This window comes from Uranotaenia lowii, chromosome 3 (genome assembly GCF_029784155.1).
Source record: "Uranotaenia lowii strain MFRU-FL chromosome 3, ASM2978415v1, whole genome shotgun sequence".
NCBI lineage: Eukaryota > Metazoa > Arthropoda > Insecta > Diptera > Culicidae > Uranotaenia > Uranotaenia lowii.
Genome location: NC_073693.1, coordinates 347,649,703 through 347,666,922, shown reverse-complemented (window position 1 = coordinate 347,666,922; position 17,220 = coordinate 347,649,703). Strand labels below are relative to the sequence as shown.

At 38.8% G+C, this 17,220-nt stretch overlaps 1 protein-coding gene across 2 annotated transcripts in view; it reads right to left on the bottom strand.

Moving 5' to 3' along the window:
• Nucleotides 1–17,220, bottom strand: part of LOC129755748 (uncharacterized protein DDB_G0284459-like) — a 133,733-nt gene that overhangs the window by 18,138 nt on the left and 98,375 nt on the right. For both annotated transcript variants that reach the window (XM_055752377.1, XM_055752376.1), the window contains exon 3: nt 15,935–16,335. In XM_055752377.1, coding sequence (XP_055608352.1) covers nt 15,935–16,335 — 401 coding nt within the window. The remainder of the gene's footprint in view (nt 1–15,934; nt 16,336–17,220) is intronic.

Below are 17,220 nucleotides of genomic sequence, written 5' to 3'. Positions count from 1 at the left end.
GACAGTTGTTTATTTTCATACTGATTCTGCCATAAAAAATGGGAATCGAACTCAACAATTTTCCATTCCCAGTTGAGTGTCCTTGCATACTACTCTACCAGAGCTTCTTAGAAGAGAGTTGTTTATTTTCATACTGATTCAGCAAAGCTCGATCCTGGCTGCTTGTTTATCGGGACGGCGCACAAAGACAGACAGCCGTTTGCGTTCCATAGACAGTTGGAATTCTCAAAGGGGATCGTGCGCACAAGAATCAGCAGTCGTTTGTGTGGATTCAAACAGGACAATGAAAATTTCTATACGTTTACTTGAAGAATTTAAATAGGACTATTGAAATTTTAAAAGGGATGCGTGCGGACGGGCAAATGAGGTACTACATCACCGGTGTCATCAAAGGGCGCTAGAAATCGAGATTCGGGAACGTAAGTGGAGATGGATTGGGCACACGCTGCGAAGAGATGAAAACGAGATTTGCAGAGAGGCGCTAGATTGGAACCCAGAAGGTCATCGAAGAAGAGGCGGCGAAGCCTAGCCGTTGAAATCAGAACTGTCGACGAGAATGTTGACTGGGACCAAGTGAAGACGCTGGCTCCGGATCGTCAACAGTGGAGGTCTTTTACCACGGCCCTATGCATCGGAGGATCGGCGCGGGATCATTAAGTAAGTAAGTAAGTGCGGATGCGGGCAGGCAGTCGACTTCGAGTGGAATACATCGAAAGTTTACCTGCTGCATTGAAATTAGAATTGATGAATTGGAATACATTTATCAGGATTTGAGAAGAAATACTAGATGTATGTACCTACTGAAATGAAGGTTTCGAAAATCCAATAGCCGCTTTTAAAGCAGGCAGATCAAAACAGAGAAGAACAACAGTCCCCGGTCTTTTTCTTTCGACTCATACTGCTTAATAAAAGTAAACAGGTTGATTATAGTACTTGATTGAATATAAATACTTAAGCTTAAGCACACACGAGCTTGGAACAGCTTTTATAGTGATGGGAAAGATGCAAAAGCGCGTTATCGGTTGGTGGCCGATCAACTCACGAATGTGCCGGTTGAGAATCAAGGGCCGGTTCTTCAACATCAGCATCATCAACGTGCACAGCCCACACCTCGGAAGTACCGGTGACGACAAAGACGAATTTTACGCGCAGCTGGAGCGTGAATACGACCGTTGCCCAAAACATGATATCAAGATCGTCATCGGGGATTTCAATGCTCAGGTCGGCCAGGAGAAGGAATTTAAACCGACAATTGGAAGGTTCAGTGCACACCAGCTGACCAACGAAAACGGCCTCAGACTGATAGATTTCGCCGCCTCCAAACGAATGGCCGTACGTAGTACCTTTTTCCAGCACCGCCTCCCACACAAGTACACCTGGAGATCACCGTACCAAACTCAATCACAGATCGACCACGTTTTGATCGACAGCCGGCACTTTTCGGACATCATCGACGTCAGATCCTGTCGGGGCGCCAACATCGAGTCGGACCATTATCTGGTGATGGTGAAGATGCGCCCAAAACTCTCCGTAGTGAACAACACGCGAAACCGGCGCCCGCCTCGGTTAAATATTGCGCGACTGAAGCAACCTGAGGTCGCGGCAGACTACGCGCAATCGGTCGAAGCAGCGCTGCCGGCAGAGGGCGAGCTTGATGAAGCCCCTCTCGAGGACTGTTGGGATACCATCAAAACAGCCATCAACAGTGCTGCGGAGAACGTCATCGGTTATGTGGAGCGATCTCGACGGAACGACTGGTTCGACGAGGAGTGTAGGAGGGTGATGGACGAAGAGAATGCCGCGCGGGCGGCAGTAGTGCAGAGAGGCACCCGTCGAAATGTGGAAAATCACCGACAGCGGAAGAGGCAGCGAGTCCGACTTTTCCAGGAGAAAAAGCGCCGCCTGGAGGAGGAGGAGCTCGAGGAGCTGGAGCAGCTGCATCGTTCCCAAGAAACACGAAAGTTCTATCAGAAACTCAACGCATCCCGCAAAGGCTTCGTGCCGCAAGCCGAAATGTGCCGGGATAAGGACGGGGGTATCCTGACGGACAATCGTGAGGTGATCAAAAGGTGGAAGCAGCACTTCGATGAACACCTGAACGGCGCACATGCAGGAGATCAAGACGGCGGGGGAAGGTACATCGCCGGCGTAGCCAACGACGAAGAGGAGCCACTCCCAACGATGAGTGAAGTTAAGGAAGCCATTCGCCAGCTGAATAGAAACAAGTCGGCTGGGAAGGATGGCATCGCAGCTGAACTCATCAAAATGGGCCCGGACAGGTTGGCCGATTGCCTACACCGGTTGATAATCCGGATCTGGGACATAGAACAGCTACCGGAGGAGTGGAAGGAGGGGGTAATATGCCCCATCTACAAGAAGGACGACAAATTGGACTGTGAGAACTACCGAGCGATCACTGTCCTCAATGCCGCCTACAAAGTGCTGTCCCGAATCCTACTCCGCCGCCTAACGCCACAAGCAAACAGATTCGTGGGAAGTCATCAGGCCGGCTTCATGGAAGGACGGTCAACGACGGACCAGATATTCACATTACGGCAAATCCTCCAAAAATGCCGCGAACACCAAGTCCCTACGCATCATTTATTCATCGACTTTAAAGCCGTATACGACACGATCGACCGTAACGAGCTATGGAAAATCATGGACGAGAACGGCTTTTCCGGGAAGCTGATCAGACTGATCAAGGCGACGATGGATGGAACGCAGTGCTGTGTGCGGATTTCGGGTGAATTGTCGAGTTCATTCGAATCGCGCAGGGGGCTTCGACAAGGTGATGGTCTATCCTGCATGATGTTCAACGTGGCGCTAGAAGGTGTTATTCGACGAGCGGTGGGTGAAATGCGGGGAACGATTTTCAACAGATCCAGTCAACTTATCTGCTTTGCCGATGACATTGATATAGTCGGCAGATCAACTGCGGCGGTGGAAGGGATTTACCGCAAACTGAAACGCGAAGCAGGAAGGATTGGGTTGATGATTAATACGTCCAAGACGAAGTACATGCTGGCCTGCGGATCCGAGACCGACCGAACCCGCTTGTCCAGTAATAACAAGGTCACGATCGACGGCGACGAGCTGGAGATAGTCGAAGACTTTGTCTATCTCGGCTCACTGGTGACCGCAGACAATGACACCAGCCGTGAGATCCGGAGGCGAATTATCAGCGGAAGTCGTGCCTACTATGGACTCCACAAGCAACTGCGGTCGAGAAGACTTAGCCCTCGCACGAAGTGTAACCTGTATATGACGCTTATTAGACCGGTTGTTCTCTACGGGCACGAGACATGGATATTGCTCGAGGAGGACCTGCGTACACTCGGAGTATTCGAGCGACGAGTGTTAAGAACCATCTTTGGCGGCGTACAGGAGAACGGAGTGTGGAGGCGAAGGATGAACCACGAGCTCGCGCGACTCTACGGCGAACCCAGTATCCAGAAGGTAGTGAAAGCTGGCCGGATACGCTGGGCAGGACATGTTGCGAGAATGCCGGACGACTGTCCTGCAAAACAGGTGTTCGCTACGAATCCGGTAGGAACAAGACGAGCGGGGGCGCAACGAGCGAGGTGGTTAGACCAAGTGGAGCGTGATCTGGCGAACGTGGGGTGCCCGAGAAATTGGAGAACGGTTGCCATGGACCGAGTGAATTATAGGAATTATGTTCGTCAAGTTATGTCGTGAGACGGAATACTATGTAAATAAAAAATAAATAAATAACTTAAGCTTTGAAAATATTAATGAAACGACGCCTCAAAAATTATTATTTTCTATATGAATGACATCGAATAATTTCAACTTAAAGCTTCCAAAAGTGCATTTGAAAAAAATGTTTTAATCAAAAGTAGATATAATTCTGTTTTAGAAAAAACAAACAACAAATCTCATTCCAAAACTATAACTGAATCAGATATAAATATCTCGCTGAGATAGGTTTGAGTAACGATTTTGATATGCTCTTCTGATTAGTGGGATACCTACAACACGCAAATAAAACATTCACACGCTTGTACCGCTCACAAGTGATTTTTAACCGTGTTCAAATCAAAATATCTCAAAATCAGGAATAGAAAAGGTGAAATACCTCCCATCTTCCAAAATTTATTTTTTGGTCTTGTAATCTTACGGATATTTGAATTATTTTTCGAAATTTATATAAAATACTTCCAACTTTGACATTTTCTGGGGGGAATTTCTTAGCGATGACATTCACAAAATCCAAAAAGTGCATGACTGCGACAGTGAATGTTGCTCTAGGCTTTAGAAAAATGTAACATGACATTCGGACAGTTATCATCTCTGGACACCACCGAAAAATTCCAATTTTCTCTCTTTTGTGTAGTGAGCCTACTTGGTAGAATAATTCAACTGAATCAATACAACCAAAAGATTCCTTTTAATTCAACCACGGTAAATGAAAAGTTCAGATACCGGTATTTCGATAGCAACTTATTATCACTTTCGTTGAAAATTGGATTTCGTGCAATGTTTTGCTGTCGCAGGTTGTCTGAAAAGAGGTTAGCGTGTAGAACTCCGACAGATTTTACACTGATTTGACAGGCCGCACTAATGTACAAGTTCGCACAAATGTCGCAGTCATGAGTGCGCAGTCCAATTTAGTGCGCTGCGATTAATACTATCTTCTTCAGTGAATGTTTTCGAAAACGTTCACTTAAGAAGACAGTAAGTTGCTTTCGAAATACCGGCATCTGAACTATTCATTTACCGTGGTCGAATTAAAAGGAATCTTTCGATTTTATAATCTTGATGTTGTGAATTTTATGTCGACCAGATTTACGTTCCTTCATGCTCATGGTGTGGTGACTGAAAAAAGATTAGGTTTTGAATACTTTTGTCATTAGTAGAGAGTACTTATGAAATTCTGATTGATTTTCTGGAAACAAAAGGAGCACCAGTAACGACACCTAGTGGCTCTTAGCTGAGTTGGAAAAAATGGCATCAAATCGTTTGAATTCACAGTTGGTTCTTACACACGCTTTGAGCTCCAGTCCGAACTCTGTAAATTAAATTGACAACCCTATTATTGTGTTTAACCTGAATGAATTCACATCACAGCTTTCAAGAGGCATAACTTCGTTTGCTGTTGTTCAATCAGAACCCGAGCAGACTTTTATGGCAAAATTATGCTATCACGCCCTGAGAGCCAAATTTCCTCTCATTTTGCTTGACATAAGGTGGTACACAGCAAAAATGAGAGCACAAATTTTCATACTTGGTTAGCAAAGTGATACCAAATTTTGCTAAAATTGAGACCCTAACTACAGCTCGTTTTCTGAAAGCTTGAAGAGCACAATGATGCTAATATAAGGCATCACATAATTTCTTATGAAAGCAAAATTTAGCATCATTAAGCTTTCAAAACGATCTTAAAACGAGGCATCATTTGGATCTCCAAAAAAGCAAAATTCGGCATCGCTTTGCTAGCCTCGTAAGAAAATTAATGCTCTCATTTTTGCTGTGTATCACCTTAAATCAAACAAAATGAAAGCAATTTTGAATTTCAAGGCGTGATAGCAAAATTTCATTTAAATTTTCTCTAGGAATAGTGCTCGCGACACCTTCCAAGTTATTTAAAACCGAGTTGGATGATAAGCGCCTTTGTGTAGGCAGCGTGTTAGACTCTGAAAGTATAAAAAAAACTAAATTAAATTTTGTTCTAATCGTTGCCTACACAAAGGCGTTTAAACTGCGGCCTCCAACATTTCGAGTCATATTTCACTCTCTTTTCGGAAATTTGTATTCCTAGAAATAGAGCAGTACAACGAAATTGACCCTTTCAATATTTTGCTCCACAATTTCAACAAAGAAAAGTCCGGTTACCTTGAACTTAGAATTTTAATGGTTTTGGGATCCTTCTGGAACAACTATGCTACCGCTGGAGGCATAATTGTCACATGTTACATTCTGAAATTTTCTACTTTTTGGTGTCTAGAGGACTACTTTCAAAATTTTTGTTTGCCGTTTTTTGATAGAATAGAAACATCAAGTTCAATCTAAAAAAGATGTTTTTATTAAATAAAATAAAAATATTCATCGCTACAAGGCGGTAGACACCAAAATAGCTCACATATCAAAATGTAACATGTGACAATTATGCTTCCAGCCGCAGTATGCAGGTTTCAAGTTTTCTGAAATTTGAATTGAGTTGTAGAAAAAAAAATGTATAGACTAATATCAATGTAATATCAAATCAGCTTGTCAACTTGAATGGGAACTTGTATTACAAAACTTAAAATTACCAAATTGCAGGTATTCCCGATTCGCTAGCAACCTGAACTAACGATACTCACTCACCCGAAGCATTGTATAGCAGTATGACAATAGCATTACTAAAGGCGATATTCATATCATAAAAAATGTATGTATTAGAATTTGTGTAAAAAATATCGCCTTCAGTTATGCAATTCATTCAGCATAACGTCTGCTTATGATTTTATATATATGATCATTTAATTGTATCAATTTTCATTTATCCATTACTACGACATGGAATTTGACGGCTTCAAAATTAAATTCCCTAAGGCAACGATTGTTCTATTTTGCTGCTGCTTCAACGATTGGTAGGTTTTCCGAACATGGGACACCAGCGACTCGTTCGGCAACCAAAGCATATCGCATCGGCGTCTTGTGTAAACTAAAGTGTAATTCTAAAAACCTAATCGATGACGTGTTGCAATTATAGGAACTTTTTACGTTTTACAACTTTTTACAACTTACTGGTAAAAGCCAAAAGAAACCAGCAATGCAACGGTTGAAAAGCGATCGCACAATTGTCCACAATTTCGTTTTCCGGGAATCGGTTGTCGCACCCTACCTTGCAGGTTGTAACACCGACGTGATAACTCAGGATGCTCCTGATCGAATCGTTGTAGGTACTCCGATAGAAGCACACATTATCGGAACATCCTTGTTAATAAAACAAAGTTTCCTCTAAAAATCTTCAAAATTCAAATTCAATCGTAAATTTACCTGTATTCCGTTTCTGGGTTCTCACCATCATATTAGTTTTCTTCAGGACAGTCGTTTCATTACACACCGATCCGCTTTGCTTCGGCCCAGACGCAATGGATCAACTCGAAATCGTGACCATTCTCGGCCAACACTCGCCGATGAATCACCGCCTAATCCATGTAAAAATGTTGATAAAAGCCTTTAACTTAGTGGATTCATTAAATGGTTTACAGTAATCCCACCTGTGCATAACTGTACCTAATAGATGGATGCCTCGAATGAGAAAACACTGACTGAAGTGAATTCCTGTAGGTTCAGAATTAGGTATCTTCTACCCGTTCATATCGATAATTCCGCAAGTAATCAGGGAGGCCAGCTTACACAGAACGGTGCACACTTTGGTATGCTCGGTTTCGGTGGTAGATCGAGATCCGAGCTACGGAGTAAGAGCCGTTGTCACCTCACCGGTAACGGCATACACATTTGAAGCCGTGAAATTATTTACCTCCAATGATCGGCACTTATAATGGCGTCCCGTTGCTTATTTCCTTCCTCGTCGGTGGGCTTACAGGTTTTCCTTCCGAAGTCCTTTCATCGGTGCAGTTGATCAACTATTCCGTCCGGAATTGGTTCCCTTCATTTGTCAGCCATCGGGTGATTTGATACCCCAGCCGGGCCCGGTAGGCCGCGTTCCCTTCGAAACCATCCTTGGTTTCCGATTCAACCAGCACCATTTCGACAGCTGCCGGATCGATGGATTTGGTGCACTTGCCCTCGGCTGCTGATATTTTTTGTTTGTTTATGCGTTTTTTGGTTTGTTTTGTTGTGAGTGACAGCAAAACGGCACACACGATGAAAGCGCTGTAGCGCAATCTGGCTGGAAAAAACTCTAGTCTGAACTGATAAATTGAGATTCAGCTTCCTCAAAATTGTTCACAATCCTCCGGAATATCTTTTTATAAGCTTTAATGTTAAATCGATAAATACAAGCGAAGATTCACATAAAACAAGATTTGAAATGTAGATTTACAATACATAATCAAGTAAAAAGTGAACTGAGATTTACATAAAACAAACTTAAGAATAACATGAAAACTCCGGATTCCTTTCTAACCATGCTCTTACAAAGTTACATGGATTTTTTAAACTGTGAATATTTGTTTAAACAAGTGGGTGTTTGTTTGTTTTTGTTTTGTTTGTTTTTCAACACTGTGCTAAATCTGAAAATTGTTTTAAAACCCAAATTCAGTGAAATTGAAGATTTTTGTACGACACGTTATTTTCTGTAGCGATTTTATATAAACAGTATTATTTTCTTATCGATTTCTAAAATTTAGATTTCTGTATCTTTTAGCGAAATCAACTTATAGATAATGATTTTTTGTATAAATATTCTTTTCAAGATAATCATTTTGCTTCTAAAAGCCAGAAAATGGTTTTGTTTTTAAAGTTGTGATCTCAAATTAGTATTTCATTTTTATATGTGTTGGTCAACTTTTGTTGAATTTTATTTTAAATGCAAAAATTTACTCTGGTAATTTTTTACACGGGTACAAAATAGGTATCTACAAATTTTTTAAACAAAAAAAATCAAATCATGGTTTTAGACTACCAAAAAAGACGTTTATATAAAAAAAAAACCATTTAAATTTGTTCTGTGGTGTAGATGACGCACAAAAATTTACATAAGCTGCGTTTATTAATTAAAGTAAATGAAAGTAAAATCAAATACAAATCCTAAAAATGCAAAATCTGTTGTGAATTGTGAAAAATATTATTTATTTACATTTTGATAACGTGAATAAGTCTTATATATTTTAATTTTCAAAGAAACCATTTTCGTCATGTTTATCTAATGTTGAAAACCACCCTGCACCACAGTAAGAGATGCACTAGCTACGACAAACATTGATCGAAATAAACCATGATCATTTCATTTTCATACTTCCCTAACTATTTTCTGTTCTTTTCACTAAGTGACGATCTAGACCTCCAAGCAAACAATTGTAAACATACAAAACGAGTTTGGCTTCTTAATGCCTCAAGGTATGAGCTGTTTCAAATAAGTTATGCCCAATTTTGCATTTGTTGTCGGTTGAAGATATGCGTCAAAAGTAATCTTTCCATAATGGAAAACACAACACCAAATTATGCTATTATTGTGGTATCAAAAGCTCAATTTTGGCTCAGTTTGCTATCATTTTAAATTTTAACTTCATATGTATTTTTTTCGAAATTAAATATATTTTTTTGGATACCTAAATGATGTCTGGTTTTGCTCTCAAAATAAATGCTACATCACATTTGGCTTGCAGTTGGCTGTTGACCCCTTATTTTGGTCTCACCTTGCTATCAATTAAATATTTTTTAAACCTCAGCTATGCCTTATTTTGCTATCGTGGAAATTTCAACAGCAAATGATGCTCTCATTTTGCTATTTACACCTCATTTTAGTATCAATATGCTATCGATTTTGGCATCAAAGTCTGCTCGGGAAAGCTTCGTATATCATAATGTGGGTAATTAATTCGTTAACAAACGAAACTAAAAAATGATCAATTCTAGCGTGGATTCACGTCACAAAAGTAATCGAGCACAGCACAAAAATAAAAGGTTTTTAATGACCAAATCATACTCAATTCAAATTAAATTTAATTTACTACCGTTTTCTACAATTTTTTTTTGTTCATTCTCATAAAAGGGGAGATGAGGGCATAATGGCCACCTTAAGGAAAACGCTTATTTAACCATATAGAGAACAGTTGTAATATGTGAATTACATCATTGTTTCGTGTTCAGACACTCAAATAGTCTATGGCATAATTGGATGAAACTTGAAAAAGTAGATAAAAACGTTTTAAAATGCATTTTGAAAAATTTTGCCGAAAGCTGAAAACCAGTCACTGTAGAGTGTAGAGGCATAATGAGAAACCCCCCCGAGGCAGTATGAGCACCATTAATGAAGGCATAATGAGCGTTTTCTGCCAGGGAATCTAGCAGCGAATTCGACTCGATGAAGTCACCTGAATAATAGAGCTACAGCTTAACTTGTATCGTCTGACGATTTGGCCTATTGGTTGGATGTCGGAGAGGTAATCAGTAGGCTCGGGTTCGATTCCTGGTCGAGGTGATTTTTGACGTAGAATTACGTCTTACGGCAACACTATAGGGGGGTAAATTGAAATCCGCGAACGGATCTCGCGTCACGAAAAACGCCTCTTTCAGAGACATCTTTCTTAAAAGACATACCAAGCCTGCTTAACGTTGATTGGCTATTCGAAAATGAAAAAAAACTAGGACGCCCCGCCCCTTGATGATTTTTGTTTTTTCCAGCCAACGAAAGTTATAAAAGAAGGAGTCGACTTACTGTTTGGTTCATTTGTTAAGAGAAACTCAAACTGGACACATGTGCAGCAGAGATGGACAACAGCGCGCCGGAAAAAATTAAGACAGCTGAGATGATATCACACACTCACACACACACACACACACACACACACACACACACACACACACACACACACACACACACACACACACACACACACACACACACACACACACACACACACACACACACACACACACACACACGCACACACACGCACACATATACACAGACAACATACGCGCACACCTCCCATCACATGCCATCACAACCTCCCATGGAACATCACCCACCAGCCGCCGCCCTCTTCCCACATCACCCATCGTACTCCCCATCCCCATCCTTCGCTCACAATCCACCGATCGCATACCACCCACCCATCGCAAACCATCAACCCATCGCACACTACCGCCCACCCAACCTCACCACCCATCGCACATTACCACCCACCCAACCTCATCACCCATCGCACACGTCCACACACACATCGCACACCTCCACAGACCCATCTCACACCACCCAGCCGTCACATGCCACCCACCCATCGCACACCACCCCACACCCATCCATACCGCCCACTCAACGCACACGACTAACAAAAATTTAAAAAGCTCAAGAACAACTCTTTGAAAGTTTATGGCCCTGAAAAGGGCCGTTTATAATTTTTGGATGAAATGAAAACATGGTTAATCTAACGCTTTCTCCGGAATCCTAGGTAGGAAATCAACATTTTAAGTTAGTGATTGCAATGTGATCTGAAGGGAAATGAAAACATAATACTGATTCCAACGAGACGCATGAGGCTAAACAGTTCGAGAGCTTTTGCACTGAGTCAAGCGTTTAGATCAAAGCAGTCATTGAAAGCTATTCTCGCAAGCGTTTGATACAAAACTCGTGTGTTGATAACATTATTTGCATAACTACCGGGCGCAATCATTTCGACGACATCGGCTTTGTTTCTGCTTATACTTATATTTAATTAGCCTTTTGTTATGCAGTTAAACAAGCTGCATACTATCTATATGGGTCGTTTTAGACCATTAATATGTATTAAAACGACAATTTAGGGAAGACAGACTTTTCTTGAAGATCATTTCCTTCAAAAAATTCGACATACTTTATTCTAGGATGCTAATTTAAGACGAAAAACACATTGACACAGGACAGGCTGTCGTAATTCTACGTGAACTTATCGGTCGTTTCTTATATACAACCTCTGTAACTTTTTTTTTTTCATTTATCATTCATGATCATGATTGCACTAAACGGTGAGGCGTTGATTCATCAAACAAAGCAATAACAAAATAATCTAGGTCTGTTTGTAGAATTTAAAGAATTAACACATGCTCATACATGATGGTTCTGGTGTTTTGTGTGACGGAGGATGCTTTGATGCTATTAGCCGTAAAATGTAACAATCAAAAAAATCAATCATGAATGGTATGTGCAAAACAAAATCCCTCGAACAGGAATCGAACTCGAGTCTACTGATTACCTTTCCGACATCCAATCAATAGGCCAAATCGACAGACGAAACGAGTCAAGCTGTAGCTCTATTATTCAGTTGACTTTATCGAGCTGAATTCGCTGCTAGTTTATACGGCAGAAAATGCTCATCTTGCCTTCATTAATAGTGCTCTGTTCGCCTCCAGTGAACAAATTAAAGTAAAACGCGTTTTAAAATTGATTAAAGTGAAAAATCAAAAAATGTATGATGATGAAAATTGAGAAACAATGTGTAGATCATGTTGCAGTGCGTACATTTCAGATCAAGATGATTTAAAGGTCATCAAAGCTTATTTGGTGGTGCTCAAAATTATAATATTTTCGTCACTTGAGAACCTAGCTGGAAAGGATATTTCTTTTTTGGTGAAAAATTAATACTATAGGTAGTACGAAACAAGTCCTTATGAAAATTTGTTTAAGAAAATACGTTCTTATGTAGAAAAAAAGAGTGCTCGTTATGCCCTTATCTCCCCTAAAAGTTCCAAAAATTCCGCAAAAGTGACTTCACGTCACGGTGGAATGTGTCAAACCGATTCGTATCTGAAGGGAAATATTTTCCCCGACTCAGTCCCCTTTTTTAATTACCATTTGCTTTCGCACAAGCCCGAAACATATCTTCCGGGAAGCCATCCCGCTTAATTTGAGTAAACCACTTCCTGTGGCGGTTTCGAAACTAAACTTGGATTTGCTTTTACACAAGAAGCTTGGAAAATTAAAATTGCAGTCTCAAGATTGTCATGATGTCCACTGCAGGTTGTAAATGTAAGATCCGTTAAGCTTTCTACGTGTTCCATGATCTGTCATTACTAACTTTTAGCAGCGGTGAATTCAGGGTCGGTCCTAGAGCTCGCTCTTGGGGGTGGTCGATTTCACAAATTTACCAATAAAAACAACTTTGATATCTAGGGAATAAAAGTTCATTCTGAACGAGTGATGGAGGGGGAAGGATGCTGCAAACTGCCCTTTTTCCTCCAATTTGATCTCATTGAACTAAATTTGAGGTATTTTGAAATTTTTCAAAATAAGAGATGAAATTTATAATTTCTTAACCCATTTCTTACTTAAACTTTTTTCGATATTCTTTGATACAACTTCAATCTGCGAATCAATAATTTTCCAAGCGAGTAAATGTTAATGAAAGATTATTTTCGTATTTCAAAAACCTGGAAGTTGAAAAAATCAACTATGGTCTCATTTCATAAACGAAAATAATTCGCTTGTTGTTGAATGAAACAAAATTTAAATTTTTTTTTTTTAAACTTTCTATTTTTCATGAGTTTCTTCATATCAGTGCAAAGTAATCTTATCAAAATTTTAATGATTCTAATTTTTAAATATTTTTTAAAAAAATATTTGAGTTAAGTTTTTGGTTATAATTGCTATGAACTTAAACTTAAACCCTGATGTACTGTTATATTATTCAGAATACTGATTCGAAAATATAGTGTTGTCGTTATTAATTCTGAAATCAATTTCTCATTGTAAATTGTGGTCCAAAAGCTTTATTTAAAAATCTTATTCAATTCTGAAATAAAAAAAAGAAAATATCATATTTTAAAACTTTATTTAATTCGAAACGAATGGATTTAATTTTATCGTTTGTTCAGAATAGTAACAAATTGGCAATAAGAATGAATAAAATATTAATTGTTATTTATTCTTCGATGAGAACAATATTCAAAATTTTTTCAAACGATTTTCTAGATATAATTATAAAAAATTGAAAAGAAGGATCATTTTCTGATAGCATAACGCAACAAAATTAATATTGGTGCGGAAAAAGATTAAGAACTGATTTTGACTTATTTAGGAGTGTTGAAAAGTTTGTGTATTTTTCGAAAAAAAAAACTGCAAAATTTTGCAATGACATTGAAAGGTTTTGATTAATTGATCAACTTTCTCGATAAATGCGAATAATTTTGACAATCAAGAAAAAGTTACATAAGTTTTCTCTATGATTTTTCTACAGTTATACGGAAATACAGGAGTTTAAATATAAATTTAAACCAAAAAAATCTCATATATTTTCGAAAACAAATCGTTTTGCAGTCTTCTACCTAGATTAAGGTTGCCAGATTGCGTTGAAGAAATTTTTTGAACAATTTTAATGAAAATAATCATAAAGGTGAAAGCCTAAAATACGATTTTTAATCTGCTGATAAGTTTTGATAAAAAAAAACTGTTTTCAAGCTTTTTTTTCTTGATTTTTATAAAAAAATTGTTTGGTTTTGTCCAAATTTACCCGGATATGGTCGGGATTTTTGGTCAAAATTTTATAAATAAAATGCCCTTATTTTTCCAGGTTTTTGCCTGGATTTGTCTGGTCCGGTTATGTGCCGAAAAATCTTTGGCAACCTCTTAACATAGGTTTTAAATAAAATAAGATGTTTAAGATCAAAAAGTTTTAAACGACCTTTCGTGATGTCAGATATAAAAAAAATCATTTTCAATTGAATTTTCAGAAACAATCCGAAAGACATTTTTTTCCAACTGAAGCATTGTATCTCTGAAATTAGAAAATCTTTCAAAATCTTAATCCTTCATGAAATAAAGGACATTGAAAAGATTTAAAATCAGTTTTTCGGTTTTTTATGAGCTGCAATTCAATAAAAATTGCTATTTTTTTTTTTATTTTGCGAGCCATACGACAAAAGAAGAAGTGATAAACAAAACCTGATGGATTATTCGATTCGAATTCATGACGCCAAAATCTTTCGAGTCAGTTATTAAAACATATGTACCAAAACAGATGTTCTCTTATGTATGTAGTTGATAATATTCTCAATAAATTGCAATTGCAATAATCAACTTTTTTGTCAAATCAAAAACACGATTTTAACTTTAAATTTAAATTATCATGGTGTGAATGGTCTGGAAACAATATTGACGATATGATTCGTGTGGATCTTGAAAATCAGCTGAGTTAAAAATCAAAATTCAAAATATGATTTTTGAATTATGATTAATGACATTACAATATGTAATGTAAATAAAAATAGACATTACAATATTCAAATTTAAAATCATCACACGCATACAAATTTCATGATTTTATTCATTTTCGAGTTTCATAACTAATTGTTCAATAATGTCTAATAATAAATTTAAAATCTCAGTGGTAATGGTAGTGACAAGAAAAAAAATTATTTCCTTTTTCACAAACTTTTTTATTTTTAATTTAAATCTTGTTTTAATTGGAATTTATTGAAAAAAAAATCGTTTGCCTTTCTATGTCCGTTTTTAATTTTTCCGTGTTCAGTTTGTTACTTTATGAAAAGATAATCAAAAATTAAATATAATCAACCCTTTAAAACAGTTGACAGTTAGGTCTTAAACTTCCCACTATTCTGGATTTTCTTTAACAACAATCAAGATCCTTTGGTTGAAAATATAAAATATATAACACGTCTAAGGGCGGGTTTTAGAAATAGAACAATAAATCGACAAATAGCTGAAATGGTTGCGACCGAAAATGTTCTGGAATTAAGATTTTTAACCCGTAGGTTTTGCTATTTTTGAAAAAAAAAAAAAACTAATTGTTTACTAAACGATAAAGATATCCGTAAAAATTAAGTGGTATTTAGATAATCATAAGAATAAAGCTCTGTGACTTTGGGTTTGAGAGGCTTAAATATTAATGCTTATAGTGTTAAAAGAAAGATAAGAAAGTTAGACTGTCATTCCAGTAGAAATCCTGCGCATCTGAGGACCGCGCCTGGGTGAGTTAGAAACATTGTACGATGTGGAGAAATTAGAATGCTTTCAGAAAATTTAAAGTCGACAAAACTGACAGCTGTTTTTTGTCAACGGCATTGTGAATATCTTCGAGGATTTAGTCCTGACCTGACTCGGCAAAGGCAGTGTGCATGACTTCACAAATTTCGAAATATGAGACTTTTAAACATCATTTAAAAATTCAATTTGTGAAATTGTTTTTTTTTTCGCGATTTTAAGCTCAAATGGGTTTATTCATCCCAACTACAAATTTGTGAAATTGTACTCAAAGTTTTTCATTTTACACTAACCGGTAGAAAGATCAACTGCAACACTTACTTGGTCAATCGCGGGAGCGACGGATCGGCAGCCAGCAGCCGCTGTACCTCGGCGATGGTTTGCTGCACATCGACCATTGCCTTCCGGGCCATTTGACCGTCCACCAGCTGCCGGTTGATGTCCCGGGGGCTGATCGTCTTGTGGATGTTGTACGCCAGATAGTCGTTATCACCACGTCGGGCATATCGGGGCCGCACCGGAAGTGGAATCGGGTGATAGACCATGTGCACAGGTGAAGGTCCGAGTATCATCCGGCGCTGGGCTACATTTACATATTGTGCCGTCGATTCGTGGCAGTCCAGAACGCAGATCAGGAACGTTACAGCGAGTAGGAGAAACTTGTGCGGCCAACCGTCTGCCACGAAGAAAGCCTTTGGAGGCATTTTGAACCGGTCGATTGTCTGTTTGGGAAAAGAAAATAAGGGAAAGGTATACATTTAGGCGTTTTTCGAACCGGTTGAAGAGCAGCTATACTGATGTTCGTGGTTCGTTAGCATTTATTCATAAGAAAAGTTAAGTGAAAGTGAATGTTTTTTGGCGGAAGGAAATTAACAAAGCGGAAGACGAAAAGTGACCGTCCTTGACTTGGGCGTGGCCCTAAGCCGGTTAAAAAACTAGATAGTCTCTCACGCGTAAACAAAACTGGGCCGGAGAGACGTCTCGGCGACGCGTCGCTACCGATCGAAAGAAGATAAAGAGGTAAAACAAATTATATCAATGAAAAAGAAAACCAAACAACGTGAACGATGATCGGTATGCAAGCAAGACGTTGCATAATCGAAAACAGGTCCACTTTGCATTGAGTCAGACTTGTCGTCATCGTCGTCGTCTGTGTTGTGTAGGTATTTAAGTCATTCATGATGAGCGAAGACGGAAAAAAATGTGACAATTGCAAAATAAACCTGCTGCTGTTGGATGCATTTTGCAAATTCGGTTTAGGTGTGTGGTGGTAGGCATGTGACGTTGGTTTTTTAAGTTTAGGACGAGCTTTGTGGAAACTGACAGTTGAAAATTTAGGCATCCTATTTCTGAAACTGATATTTCACCAAATGTTTCGATCTAAGTTGGCTTCGACCAACCCAAAAAAAAAGAAGGACAATAAATCACTGACCAGCTATAAAAGGTAGCATCTGGTAGTCTAGTAAAAAAAAGTTGGCAGAAGGCAGTAGGCGTAAATATTATCTGAGGGGTGTTCACGTTAGCGTGAAGCTTCGAGTTCGTGGCCTACTCTTTAGATGCCGGACCCCGTGATAAATTAAGATGTTTGGTTGATTTTTTTTTATTTC